Source organism: Schistocerca cancellata, chromosome 10 (genome assembly GCF_023864275.1).
Source record: "Schistocerca cancellata isolate TAMUIC-IGC-003103 chromosome 10, iqSchCanc2.1, whole genome shotgun sequence".
Classification (NCBI taxonomy): Eukaryota; Metazoa; Arthropoda; class Insecta; order Orthoptera; family Acrididae; genus Schistocerca; species Schistocerca cancellata.
In genome coordinates this window covers 142,078,155-142,091,984 of record NC_064635.1, presented here as the reverse complement: position 1 = coordinate 142,091,984, position 13,830 = coordinate 142,078,155, and the positions used below count along the sequence as shown (strand labels likewise).

Here is a 13,830-nt window from a genome sequence, read left to right as displayed (position 1 = left end):
ATGTACTTATATATGAGCGACTTATATGGGCACACCATGATGCAATCACCACCCGTTGGTGGGTTTTGATGGGTGCCTGAAGACGAATTGAAGCGATTAGGTGGATAAATAATGGCTCTTGTGGCAGATTATGATGTAGGGTATGTGCTTAAGGCAGACATCACATATCATAATAATTTGCATGGAGAGACAAGCGACTTTCCATTATGTCCAGAGCAACAAATTCCATGGGGAAGCACCATCCCTAAACTGTTGGCTACTGTTGGGGATAAGCAGAGGTATATTATTCATTACCGTAATCTCCAGCAGTCCCTCAGCTTAGGGATGAAGCTTTTTAGCTTCACCTCGGCTATCTCCTTCAAGCAATCCCCCTGGTTGAAGGAGTATATTGAACTAAATACCGAAAAAAGGGCGGGTGTGAGTAATGACTTTGAAAAAGATATTTATAAATTAATAAACAATTCAATTTTCGGGAAAACTATGCAGAATGTTAGAAATGAACGCGATATTTTGATTAGAACTGCATAGGGCGTTATGGCGTGAGAAAGTGTATCACCAGGTCAAATTTTAAGCATGCCACCATCTTCATTGAAATCTTTGTTGCTGTGGACATGTCGAAGACTGCAGTACAGTTTATGTAGCCTATTTATTTAGGGATGTGCACACTGGATATCTCCAAATTCTACATGTACTGCATCCACTACGAGTTTGCGAGACCTCATTTCGTAGAACCAAAGTTGCTTTATATGGATACATACAGCTTTATCTACTGCATCAAGAACTGCAATCCATATGAAGTAATTAGGTGCCATGATAAAGAGTTCTACAAGTCTTCTTAATCCTGGTGGTAATGTTCCTAAGAACAAGAAGGTTATCGGTCTCATGAAAGACGAAGCAAATCGTTTACGGATTGTAGAGTTTGTGGGATTGAGGCCCAAAATGTATGCATATCATACAATAGGCAGGGGCACCCAGAGGCAGGCAAAGGGTTTTAGATGTGCGGCATCTCGAGCTCTCACTGTTGAAGTGCCTGTATGGCCACAGCGTTCAAGGCCCTGTTCCACACATCATTCAGTAAACTAGTATTCGATCGCAAGGTCACTGTACTGCAATCTAAAGTCGGATTGTCTTATGACACTAAAAGAGTCATTTGTGAGGATGAAGTGGAAACCCTCCCATACACACACTATTTACTTGAAGCGAATGTAGGGGTGGGGGACTCTGATTGAGAAATAGAGATGAGTGTGTGAATGGGGTGGGAGGGTTTATGTATAAAATAGTATGGCTCTTTTATCATAGTGTAATTATTTGTTGTGTATGTAAACCGTGTGCGTGGTGTGTGTGCGTGTGTGGGAGTGTACAAATGTGTATGAATGTGTGTGTGTGTGCAGTACCTATTTATTTATGCAGATCGTTGCACAACACCTGTGTGCGGGCAGAGCATACGTGGCAGTGTGTTCTGAAAAATTTGTCGACGATTGAAATTCAATCCAGACTTAATTATCTCATTCTGTTTCGAGCAGTCTAATACGATGATTGGTGAAAGCTCTTTGAACTTAGGCAGACTGAGTAGAACCCTCCTCCTCCATCATCTTCGGCAATTTCATAGTAAGAAGCACGGAACCTTGCATACATGTCATATGCTAGACTGTATACATTTTGATTTTACTGCAGGTGTAGATTGTCATATTGGTAGAATTCTGAACTGAGGTAGTCTTTGGCATTAGCTAACTTGCAGTTGTCGAACACAGTGGAATCATTTGTTATATTACCTCTTCTATCAGTCTGAAACGTAAGTATGACGAATCTAGGTGTCTCTAGATGATAGGACGTTTTAATAGCCCATGTTTGTTGCAGTTGTCAAACACAGTGGAATCATTTGTTATATTACCTCTTCTATCAGTCTGAAACGTAAGTATGACGAATCTAGGTGTCTCTAGATGATAGGACGTTTTAATAGCCCATGTTTGTTTGCTCGCAGTCGGTAACATAGGCTATTCGAAAATCTCCCACGAACGAAATGTCAGTGACAGAAATGTACCTGAATTCAGGACTTTTAAAAACTTCAAAAGCTCCTCGTCTTGTACACTAATATGAGGCATTTTCCATATTATCTTGCTGATTGTGATCATGTTCTCCCCTTGAGCTCCTTGAACGTATGAGTTATTGTCTGTCGCACTCCGTACCGGAATGCGTTCCTGTTTAGTGTTCATAATAAACTGTCTGACGTCCTCGAAGTACCCCATAAGTATTTTTAGACGTATATATGAAGTAAATCGCTTTTACTTTGCAACTGTTCTATCCTCCGGATCGTCTGTGAAACATCCTGCACTTTCAAAGCTATGCAAATCTGCGGGTGATGCCGAGACGTACGTTTTAAGTTTTGACCTTATGCCGACATTGCGTTTATGGTCGATCTCAGACCCACTGGGTTCATAGCGTATCTCTTGGAACAGGAATGCTAAAGCGTTATGTGCCAGCTTGGATCCCACTGTATGGCTGCCGTCGGTTATCTTGAATGAACCCTCTAGAAACTCTTGCATGGAAGCGTGAGTGCGTCTCGGCGCTGGATGACAATCCTGATTTCACAGTTCTTGCTAAACGTGGTTGAAGCGTAAGGTCCATGAGAGAAGTATTCCTGGCGTATTATTCTCTCATCATACTTTGCTGGACTGGTTATATTGAGTGAGGACGTCATTGCACGGCTTCAGGCCAACTGATTTAAGAAAATCGTAGTTCGCACGTGTTATCACTTGCTGTTCGGTAGCGAAGTGGCGTGCTGTGGAATGCGTGCACTTGTTTTACACCGTACGCTGCTCCTGCCCATGATTTCTTCACCACGAAAGTCGACACGTTGATTATTTTGGTCCACTATACGCAGCTCCAAATAGATCAATGTCTGAGATGTCACTGGAAGTTATATTGCTTTGGCAAGGATCTCAAAAATCTTACACCCCGTTGCAACTGAGTGGAAGAATCCCTAAATAGTGTGAATCAGACTACCGTTGAGATAGGACTTCGTTGCAATGTTACACTCGACTCGGATTATGCTGACGAGGAGTATGTCCACAGTCTGATCTGACTTGTAAAATTTACTTGGATCCTTCTTCAAAACATGCCCTTTTGTGAAACCCAGCAGGTGCCCTATTGAACCTTTCTGGTGAAAGTCAATTGTTGCATTTACAGTCCTTATTTAAGATTTAAGTGTATTGATTTTTGCACCTCTTCTGATTGTTTTAAGACTTACTTTAACTCATCGAAATCGTGTGCACCCGGTTCTATTTCCACAATATCTTTTTCACCATTAATATCCAGATGCAGTTTATTGTTAGTCTCAGTGATATTTGGTATTCTGTTGTGCATTTCCAGCCCACTCAATGCAATGCTCCATTCACCAACGCTCAAATCAATTGGCGGGATGTAATTTGTACGCACTACAGATGAGCTTCCTTTTAACGTAAAAGTGCACAACATTGCATCTGAACACCAACTGATGAATGAATGTTTAAACCTCCTCCTTATATAGCATGCTTCTTCTGTGTGAACATCATGAGGAACATGATGCATAGATGTCCACAGAGGTGTCTATTAAATTCCTGATAGCGTCGATAACTGTAGAGCACAAGTCTTCTGTGAGTGAAGTATCTTAATTCTTCTGGTGGTTGCAGGTCACCAAATGAGTCGAAATAGTAGACGGTATCCGCATTTTTCATAACATATGATACCCAGTGGGTGCCGGGCCCTCCAGCAACAGCTGAATTCACAATACCGCATTCACCAGTTTCCGCATAGTCTTCGGTAATGTATCCCGCATAAACACACCACGGAATCTTGGTATCTTGAATTTGGCTCTAACAAACTTAAAAAGATTTGTATTTCTGAGCTGTCGATCTGGTAGGACCGCTAATGGGCTTTTTTTTTATTTATGAGTAGACCAAGCCCTTTCCTATACGGTTTCAAGTATAGTCCTTTTTCGATGGCTGCGACTTCCATCATGCGGTTATGTCTTCTTGCCTCTTCTAACTGTGCTTGCGAGTTTTGCGCGTTCTTGACCGTTCGAGCAATAGCTGCAGCACCGCCAGCGAGGGAACCTACCGCCGACAGCGCGGAGAGGGCCGGGATAGGAAATGGAATAAAACCACCAGATGTCTTGGGTGTCGGTAGAACTCGAGGTGCTCTAACCGATCCTCTTCTTCTCCTTCTTCTTCTTCTTCCCGCATATTTCTGCTTCAGTGCGTTTTTAGCAGCATACATCGCTGTCAGGATACAGCTCTTCAAACAGCTCTGCTTCCCGACCTTGTCCTTCTTCTCCTTTAGTGCACAACGTGCAGCATTCATAACTCGCTTGAAATTCATCACTCCTAAACCCAACTTAATTTTTCCACGCATGGTTTTATCAACTGCAAATGCTGCGATGCGTTGACCTGTAACAATAACCTTTCTGCCCTGTACCGCCTTAGGCTAATCAGCTAAAATCCTATCTGCAATGTGACGACTTGACAGATCTTTATTTGCAGGGTATACAATGTCGTGTTCCATACACGCTTCGTCGAGCAGATTAACTCCCTTATCACCTTGCGCCAAGGGTTTCTGGAGCTTTGTGCCAAGTCTACAGTAGATGTACCTGGGGTCGTGTAATTCCACTGGCAGTTTGTCTAGAATACCTTCACCTCCTCTAATGCGTCTCGTAGCACGCATGTAGTGCTATGTGGTGCTTGTGGACTTTGCACGCACATTGTATAGCAAATCGTCGGCATCAATCCAGCTGTTTTGTGTAGCAGGGAAACCAAGTCATTTCACTAGTGCTTTATATTCCCGATGTCTTATGACTCTCCTCACGAGAAAAAACATCCGGTTCTGAGCTTTTCTGCAACTTTTCGGTGTAGAAGCAGCCTGCAGTTTCTTCACCTTTACTATCCCTCAATATATAAGTTCTAGGATTCGTTCGTTGCACCTTTGAACCTGTAAATATCTCAGTTGACCAGTTCGGTAGGTATGATTTCTCAAATGCCGACTTGTGTTTTGAGATATGCACCAAATCACCTGTTAGCGTGGATCCAGCATCTTAATGCAATAGTACACCGTATCCTTGAGTCCATTATCGTGTATATCTATTGGTCTCATTGTTATTGTGGTATGTTTGGTTCGATTATACTGGGCAATTATTTCTTGGAGGATATCTGTCCATTTGTATGAGCCGCGAAGGTTAAAACGCATCCACATTCGACCTTTTATTGTTCTGCTCAGGCAGTCCACGATACTTGCCTTCAGGTGAGTGAATGTTGAGTAGTCATGTATTCCGTACCGCTGCATCACGGTCTTGAAATACCTATTGTAGAACTCCCCACCGTGATCGCTTTGGAGGTTTTCTGGGTATCGATTCGTCCCTGTCCGTAGCAAACGCTCAAAAACATCCGCGACATTTCTACCCGTTTTTGTTTTTACAGGTAATTCCCAGGCAAATTTCGAGTATGTATCAATAACCATTAAAATATATTTGAATCCATTATTCTCATGTGAATATTCCTTCATATCTACGAGATCAGCTTGCCACAAGTCATCCAAACTTTTAATCATAACATGGCTATGAGGGTATGATTTGCGTGCTGGTTTGTGCAGTTCTCGAACTACTGTCTACATACTTTTTCGATGACATCTCTCTCTCTAAACTCCTAGATTATTGAAACAGCCTCATTCGAATCACCTGTAATACCTGCAGCAGCTGATGCCATGAGCAGCCGTAGTCGATCTATTAGTCGTTGGGGTTGTCATAATATATATACTGAGGGATTCGAAGGTTCACTGCTTTATACTCAATGTCAATGGTCTTATATTTCTTGTTGCTCAGCCTTTTCGTGATCTTGTGTACACTAACCATGTGCAGTATTTCACGGTACGTTTCCCTATCATTAACTGAATAATTTATAGGTTTTTTGGTAGGTCTTAGGAAAATACGATTCATTAAGCCGTGTGTTCTCTCAAACCGTCTATCACCAATCTGTATTGTGTCAACGGTTACACTTATAGGGTGTGAACCCAACATCTACAGTCTTCCCCTGCTAACGCCGAATGATCTATCAGACGGGAGGTGTGACGAATAATGAATTCGTCAATGGCAACACCCTCGTTATCCTGTGTTTTTGTTTTTGCTGAGAGCTGTCGGAGAGATTCAGTAACCGGCTTAAAGGTCTCTCTTAGTGTTTGCTGTCGATCCATATGCCGCAACCTCAGCAACTGTAATTTCTCACGAACTGCTTTCCGCGTTTGAATCACTTTCTGCTTCGTCGACATGTCGGTGTATATTAATCAAACATTTCTGGAGCGTGAGGCTTCGTATATCCGGTCATTTTCTTCTTCCTCTTACTATCCACCTGCTCCCTTTTCTCAACAAGGGACTCTACATGTATTTTCCCCTCAATAGCCTCGACCTTTTCAGTTAAGTCGGATACTTCATTAACTAACTCATTTAACGCATTCACCGTTCTCAAAAGAGCTTCGCCTGTACCTTTCATCACTCAGTTTTCTTGTTTTATCAATAACGAGAAACCAATTCTGTGAATGATTCCAGCAATCTGCCCATATCTTTATAAAATCATTGAACGACATGTCAGTTCCGACATGTGCCTGGTAAACGTGTTTTAAATTCAGGTTGTCTTGTTTGAAGGCTATAATGAGGTTTGCGTTATCCATAACCAACTTTTTGGGGATTCTGGAATATATTTGGCTTAGATAAAATACATCTGAACCCATATGACGACCGAAACAGAAATATTTTCCAATTTGGTCTTGGTTTTCCAGAGCAACATCGTCAAATATGAAGACGGTGTTTGGCTTTGCTTTTTCAGGTGGAGAGATATCACCGCTTTCACTGAATGACGTGTATGTAACACCGTTCACACCGCGCAACATCTCTTGCAATAGCTGATACTTGGGTTGAAAAAATGTTTTTGAGGAAACACAAACACGTTCAAAATCGGACTCCATCTACATGTGTTAGCGGAGTCATGAGGACATTAGTCTTTCCACAATTGGATGGACCTACAGTAATTGCTCCTATATTATCAGGAAGGAGAATTCCGTTCTTCTTGTTCTTCTTCAGGTCTTCACTTGCATCTTCACAGGACCAGTCACCTATGACAAAGTCCTTGTGATGAGGACGTTTCACCCATCCTGCCATGATACTAACTACGCCAGGTACTGACAGGTAGAAAATACACTTGAAAGGATAATAATAGTATGTGTAGCCATTATAGTTCCATCACTTAACCAATTAAGCTATATTGACTACACAGAGAAAACAGCTATATATTTGACCCATGAAGAGTAACTTGATCAATCATCATCTCAATAACTCGTATAGCATTTAAGAAAAATGAATAAGTGTAATACTTCGACTATAATGAGAGAGGTATGAAATAAAACACAAACACAGTTTGAGCTTATATATATACATAAATTATTTATTTTAATATCATACATGGGGTGTAGTATTTCAGGAACATCATTACACTCTGTATGTATCTCCTTCTTCCTATTCAGTATTTACCAAATAAAGCTTTTTGAGATGCAATAAATTCAGCACATTATCTCCCTCAAACCAAAAGGTGACTCACAGTACTCAGGTTTTTCACACACACATTTAATCTGTTTCTCTTTGGGTCTAGCGTTCATATGTGAACAGATTGTCAACTTGTACACTATGCACACGTAGGGAGTTGCAACATCATTGAATCCTGAGTCTATGCTAGGCAACCAACGATTCAGTCTCTCCAGCGCAAGACGTATGGCAGAGTCTAGACCGTATAACTTCATAACTGGAAGTGTCTTAGGTAAACACGGTTGTCACCCGATTTCACACATAATGCACCGTCATCATACACTGCTGTAATAGAAAGTGTCACACCAGTAAGGCAAATGTCTGCTGATTGATGTAGCGCTCTCCACGACATATTTCATCCCAGTCGAAATCGGAAATTGGCACTTTAACACATTCGCATACATTTTCAATCTCCATTCACGCATGCAACTCCCAGACGTGATGCACTTCGATAGGAATGTTCACACCTTTCGATCGACCGGGAGTTAAATTGTTTGTTGTGGTGAAAAGTGTAGGTGCCCTTGATGCCTTCTTATCCACAGTACCCGCGGTAGCGCTATCACAGGGGTGTTCCGCTGGGATGGGTCATATGTTGGTGACCAGTACTGAACTCCATCTTGTTGTTTAACACCACCAGTGGGAGCATCTGATGTGTCGGGGCATATCGCGTGTCCTCATCACACAAATCGATGAGTGGGATGGACAACAGCATCTCCTTCTCCCGCTCAATCAAGTGAGCTGTGTGCGCTACCGGATTCCACGTGGCCACCACTGGTTCAGACACGCTGGATGCTGTTGTTGCAGGTCTCGACAAGATGGCAGCCAAGGTTGCTACAGGTCCGAACGTGGCAGCAGAGTTTGGCATGTTGGCGCTTGACCCTGTTGAACAAAGACGAGGAAGCATTAGACATGGGTCAAGATGTGAAAACATTGAATAATAATAATAGTAATAATAATACTGAGGCTAACCAGAGAGGAAGATGTGATATGGGATACTTACTTATCCATTTAATCCTGATCTACGTGACTGTGCTGGAGTGCGACTACTGTTGATCCTTCATTGTTCTTCTGCTGCAGCTGCTGACTGACTGGACAAAACTGAGGTCCCAGAGCTGCTGAGCCTCGCCTATCTCTCCTACAGTGACGTCACCAGATACTACCATCCTACTGGCTGAAGTCGAGCGCGTGACTGGATTAAGGATTCCTATAGGTTCCCACCATATCCCCCACACCAAGAGTCATCTTGGATTACATCACAGAATGAACGACAGCGATCTCTGGTTAGACCACTTGGGGCTCGTGGTGTACACACTGTTTCCCGCCATCTTGGATAACGGTACTCGCATCATCAGGGGACATTTTACATTACGTCATGGATGGGAGCTCCAACTGGTGACAGTACAGTTTACTAAGCCAGGTGGAGTCCGGACCTCGAGGTGAACACACGGGATGGCTGTACAGCACGAAATTGTTTAAATAAAGACTGGTGCATGCAAAATAATAAAGACTTATGTCCAGCACTGGTCAAGTCCTTTTCCCACGAATCCCTAGGAGGAGGTTGTGGTCGGGTGACTTAGGTTAGTGGAGGTAGTCCAAGTGTCCTTTATTTCACTCCATTTTCTTACATTAGTAGAGACATGCGAATTGATCTTTCTTTACACACCAAAATTCAAACTTGGCGCCAGTTCCTAGGAAGAGGTGGCAGTCAGGTGACAGGTTAGTGGGAGTAGCCCAAGTGACCTATCTTCCCAGGATTTTCTTAGGTTAGTCGAGGTGTGATGCCTTATCCTGTTCGAATTTGAACTTCCCACCATTCTTCTGGGGGAAGGGAGAGGGGTTAGGTTAATGGATGTAGTCCAATTGACCTATCTTCCCGCCAAAATTAAAACTTCCCGCAAATCCACCATCTTTGATGATGTCACGGCCACCATCTTGGATGACGTCATCGCCGCCATCTTGGATAACGGTACTTTGCGCCAGAATACCCTTGCCCCAATACTGGCGTCTTTTGGTATTTACCAGCGTGATGTGTGGCTTACGAGCAGCTGCTCGACCATGAAATCCAAATTTTCTCACCTCCTGCCTATCTCTCATGATACTTGCAGTGGATCCTCCTGCAGTTTTGAATTCCGGTGTGGTGGTTTGGATAGATGTCTGCCTATTAGTATGACCCTCTTCAACTCTCGGCAGTCTCTGTCAGTCAACAGACGAGTTTGGCCTGTATGCTTTTGTGCTGTACAAGTCCCTTCACGTTTCCACTTCACTATTACATCAGAAACAGTGGACCTAAGGATTTTTAAGAGTGTGGAAATCTAACGTACTGATGCATGATACAAGTGACAACCAATCACCTGACCACGTTCGAAGTCCCTGAGTTCCGTGGAGCATCCTATTCCACTATCTCATGATGTCTAGTGATAACTGAGGTCGCTGGTATGGAGTACCTGTCACTAGGTGGCAGCACAATGCACCTAATATGAAAAACACGTTTTTGGGTGTGTCCGGATACTTTTGATCACATAGTGTATATGCCGGGAGACACTCAGGTCCTGCATTATTTACCTCTATGGGAAGAAAATGTATCGTTGATTGCGGAGAAGGCATAAACTCCTCAGTAGTGAAGTAAGACTGCAATGAGCGTTGTCGCTTTTGTTGAGATCTCGTCGTGAAAATATTGTTCCAAAGTTTGCCAAAGTTGTGCATTACTTTAATTCTCCTACCGCCAGTCGCATCAAGCAGGCACTGGCCTAGCTCTTGTTCGTGAAAGGATCGATTACACTCGTCGACTGTTGGATCTGGTTCACATGAAACCGTTTTGGCATCATTTAATGATTACTTCAAAACTTTGGCTTTTTCTTGTGATTGGCTGGACGGTGCTTCATGGTCGCAGTTCCACTGGGAATTTTATTCTGTAACTGTCTGGCATTTGTCGAAGTTTGAACGTTTCTGTAGCTCGGAGTCTAATACTATATGTAGACTATCTGCGATAACTCTCTCAAAGAAAGTTACAGGAGGGTTTAAATTTTGCTTGCAACGACTCCCACGCGTTTGCCACTGGCTGATTTTATTAGTTCTGTTGAGGAGGCTGCAGAGGAGGTGATGAGGGAGCCATGTCGTGCGCTGATTAGGGCGCGACCGCCCGACAGTAATATGGCTGCTGCTGAGAGGGCTGCCGTACGTTTACTTTCAGTTGATACGGATACCGTTATTTTACCCAAGGGCAAGGGTAATGCTGCAGTTGTTTTGGAAAAGCAGTTTTACGTTCAAACGATGCAATGTTTGCTATCTGACTCAGCGTATCGCAGGATCACTGATGACAAAATTTGTTGAAAAAGGAAAGATTAACAGCCACCTGAAGGGAAGTTCGTTGACTATCGAGATTCATAATTCTTATTGTGCTGTTTCCTATAGGTTATATGGCTTTCGAAGGTCACAAGGAAGGAGCCCTCTTAGGCCGATTGTGAGTAATATTGGAGCTTCGACACAGTGTGTAGCAAAACACGTGCTATCCTGTTGAACCCATTAGTAAGTCGGTGTGAGCATCACATTAAGAACTTGTCGAATTGCTTACGTCGATAAGAGGGAATAAGTCTGAACGACTGTGATATTCTAGTAAGTTTTGATGTGGTTTATCTCTTCACTCGTGTTCCTCTGATTCGTTTCGGTTAACTGAGCTCAGGTTTGTTGTATTATCGTACCTAGTTCGGTATGTGTTGACATCCACTTACTTTTTATTCAGTAACAATTACTATGTCGGCCGCTGTGGCCGAGCGGTTCTAGGTGTTTCAGTCCGGAACCGCGCTGCTGCTAGGTTCGCAGGTTTGGACCCTGCCTTGGGCATGGATGTGGGTGATGTCCTTAAGATAGTTAGGTTTAAGTAGTTCTAAGTGTAGGGGACTGATGCCCTCAGATGTTAACTCCTATAGTGCTCAGAGCCATTTGAACCATTTTGAACAAGTACTATGAGCAGACAGATGAAGCTGCAATGAGTTGTCCCTTGTCACCTTTTATTGCCAATTTGTTTATGGATGACTTCGAGGAAATTACATTGGAGTCGGCGGTTCTGAAATTTGTGTGAATTTTCAGATATGTCGACGATACTAAGAGTCCATGCAAAACAGTAAAATGTAACCTAGCCAAATTTCCAAGTGTTATGTACGAGAATCCACATTGTGTTTATATGCTTCTCTTTAGTCATTACTCCCCTAAAAACCATTTAACCCTTGCAATATTAAATGCTTTTAAAAGAAACTGCAGTACTCTTACAAGAGGCATTCTGTGTTACCAGCACTAATCGTAAGATATATATTGCAAATAGTTAGAAACTGTAACTTAAGAGCAGGTACTTTTTATCAGAAAAAATTTATGAAAAGAAATGTTTTGGAACTGTCACAGTCAACTACAAAACTGAATTTATATTAACTTGGTTAACCACGATAACATTGAAGAAAGTAGACGTATGACAGCCCTTGAGTGTCAAGTGCGGTATGTGAATACAACTGCCTTAATGAGACTTATGTTGAACCTCCAGCACAAAGCACTATAATGAATTTTTAACGTGATTCAGACTGCACAGCAGTTTTACAAATCAAGCGATGCATAAACTTTAGTAAACAGCAAGATTGTTGTAACGAATTTGCCCACTGTTGTGGATTGGCAAGAGAGCCAACCCGGTATGAGAGGAAGCCGAAACGCACGCGTTTTAGCTCACGCAGGCTGGCGTGAGGTCTGGAACAGGTCAATGAAATTAGACTAGCAAAAAAGGACGTAGCTGTGGAATACTTAACTTTAATCCATAAATGGTGAACATCGCTCTTGACGGTACATGTTTTACAGCATCAATAGTAACTGGTAATGGCGCCTTGCTAGGTCGTAGCAAATGACGTAGCTGAAGGCTATGCTAAGTATCGTCTCGGCAAATGAGAGCGTATTTTGTCAGTGAACCATCACTAGCAAAGTCGGCTGTACAACTGGGCGAGTGCTAGGAAGTCTCTCTAGACCTGCCGTGTGGCGGCGCTCGGTCTGCGATCACTGATAGTGGCGACATGCGGGTTCGACGTATACCAACGGACCGCGGACGATTTAAAGGCTACCACCTAGCAAGTGTGGTGTCTGGCAGTGACACCACAACCACCATGAGAAGCTACGTGATCTTAAAACTACCGTCATCAAGTCAAATGTGCTTTTCTCTCCCATATTACGAAGGAAGAAATTTTACTTGTTCGTGTTAAGCACCAGGAAAGCTGAATGGAAACACTAAGAAGGTGCACTCAAAATTTGCTCTGGGCTAACGTTCAGAAGGTTATTTGTGGTATAATAAACACTCAAGGTTACTGTGCATATGTCTAGCGTTGCATTTAGGCAAATTGACAATTTCTGTCAAAAGAAAGACAGGAGCGGAATAAATCACCAATTAACTGGTAGTGCTTCTTATAATACAACCGATCGAACAGCTAGTCCAAGTTTTGCCAGGAATCTAAACTTGGGTCACAAGTCGACAAGCACATACCAATATGGTTCATCAATGCTATATGGTCTTGACGACAGGCAAATGAATTAATACGACCACATTCCTGGTAAAGGTAGTTGACATCATATCCAGAGAAAGGGGTTCCACCGATCAGGACCGCTCGATCCATCCCAGTAACCGTGCGTGTTACTCGGTCTACGATCCGAGGCAAAACATGAGAATAATAACAATAAAGATAAAAAATACTGCAGTACAGTACAGAATGTAACTGAAGGAAATATTCAATTAGACCAATAATAATGAGGCTTTTATTCAAAGATAATAATTACACAGAAGTCCTCCCGTTTTATAACGATCCCTTGGACATGAAAAAAAGCGGGTCACGGTTTTTCATAGGACGCTGTGCTGTGCAAGGTTCTCCCAGGTTGACTTCAAGGTTGGTAATGAGTTGTTGTGCCAAGGCGCTCCATTCCTCCACCCCTCACTGCTGGATAGTCATTGGTACATATGGACGTGCTGCAATATGCCGTCCCAAAGCATCCCATAGGTGCTCAATGGGACCAAATTCGAGTTGGATCGGGAATGCAGTCAATTTGCCGAATACCTCCTCTTTCGAAGAGGTTCTCCACCTGCACTGTTCGATGCGATCGCGCATGGTCATCCACAAAAATGTCATAATGGCCGAATGCACCTCTCAAAAGAAGCATATTGGCTGTTGGATGTCATCCATAAAAACGAAGTCAGGTGCGAATACACCCCTGAA

The 13,830-nt window shown here is 42.8% G+C and overlaps 1 protein-coding gene across 1 annotated transcript in view; it reads right to left on the bottom strand.

Annotated features, from left to right (window-relative positions):
- Window positions 1–7,897: 7,897 nt before the first annotated feature.
- Window positions 7,898–13,830, bottom strand: part of LOC126106606 (cytochrome P450 4C1-like) — a 55,265-nt gene continuing 49,332 nt past the window's right edge. The window contains exon 6 of the mRNA XM_049912948.1: window positions 7,898–8,476. Within this exon, the coding sequence (XP_049768905.1) occupies window positions 8,429–8,476 (48 nt within the window). The 3' untranslated portion in view covers window positions 7,898–8,428. The remainder of the gene's footprint in view (window positions 8,477–13,830) is intronic.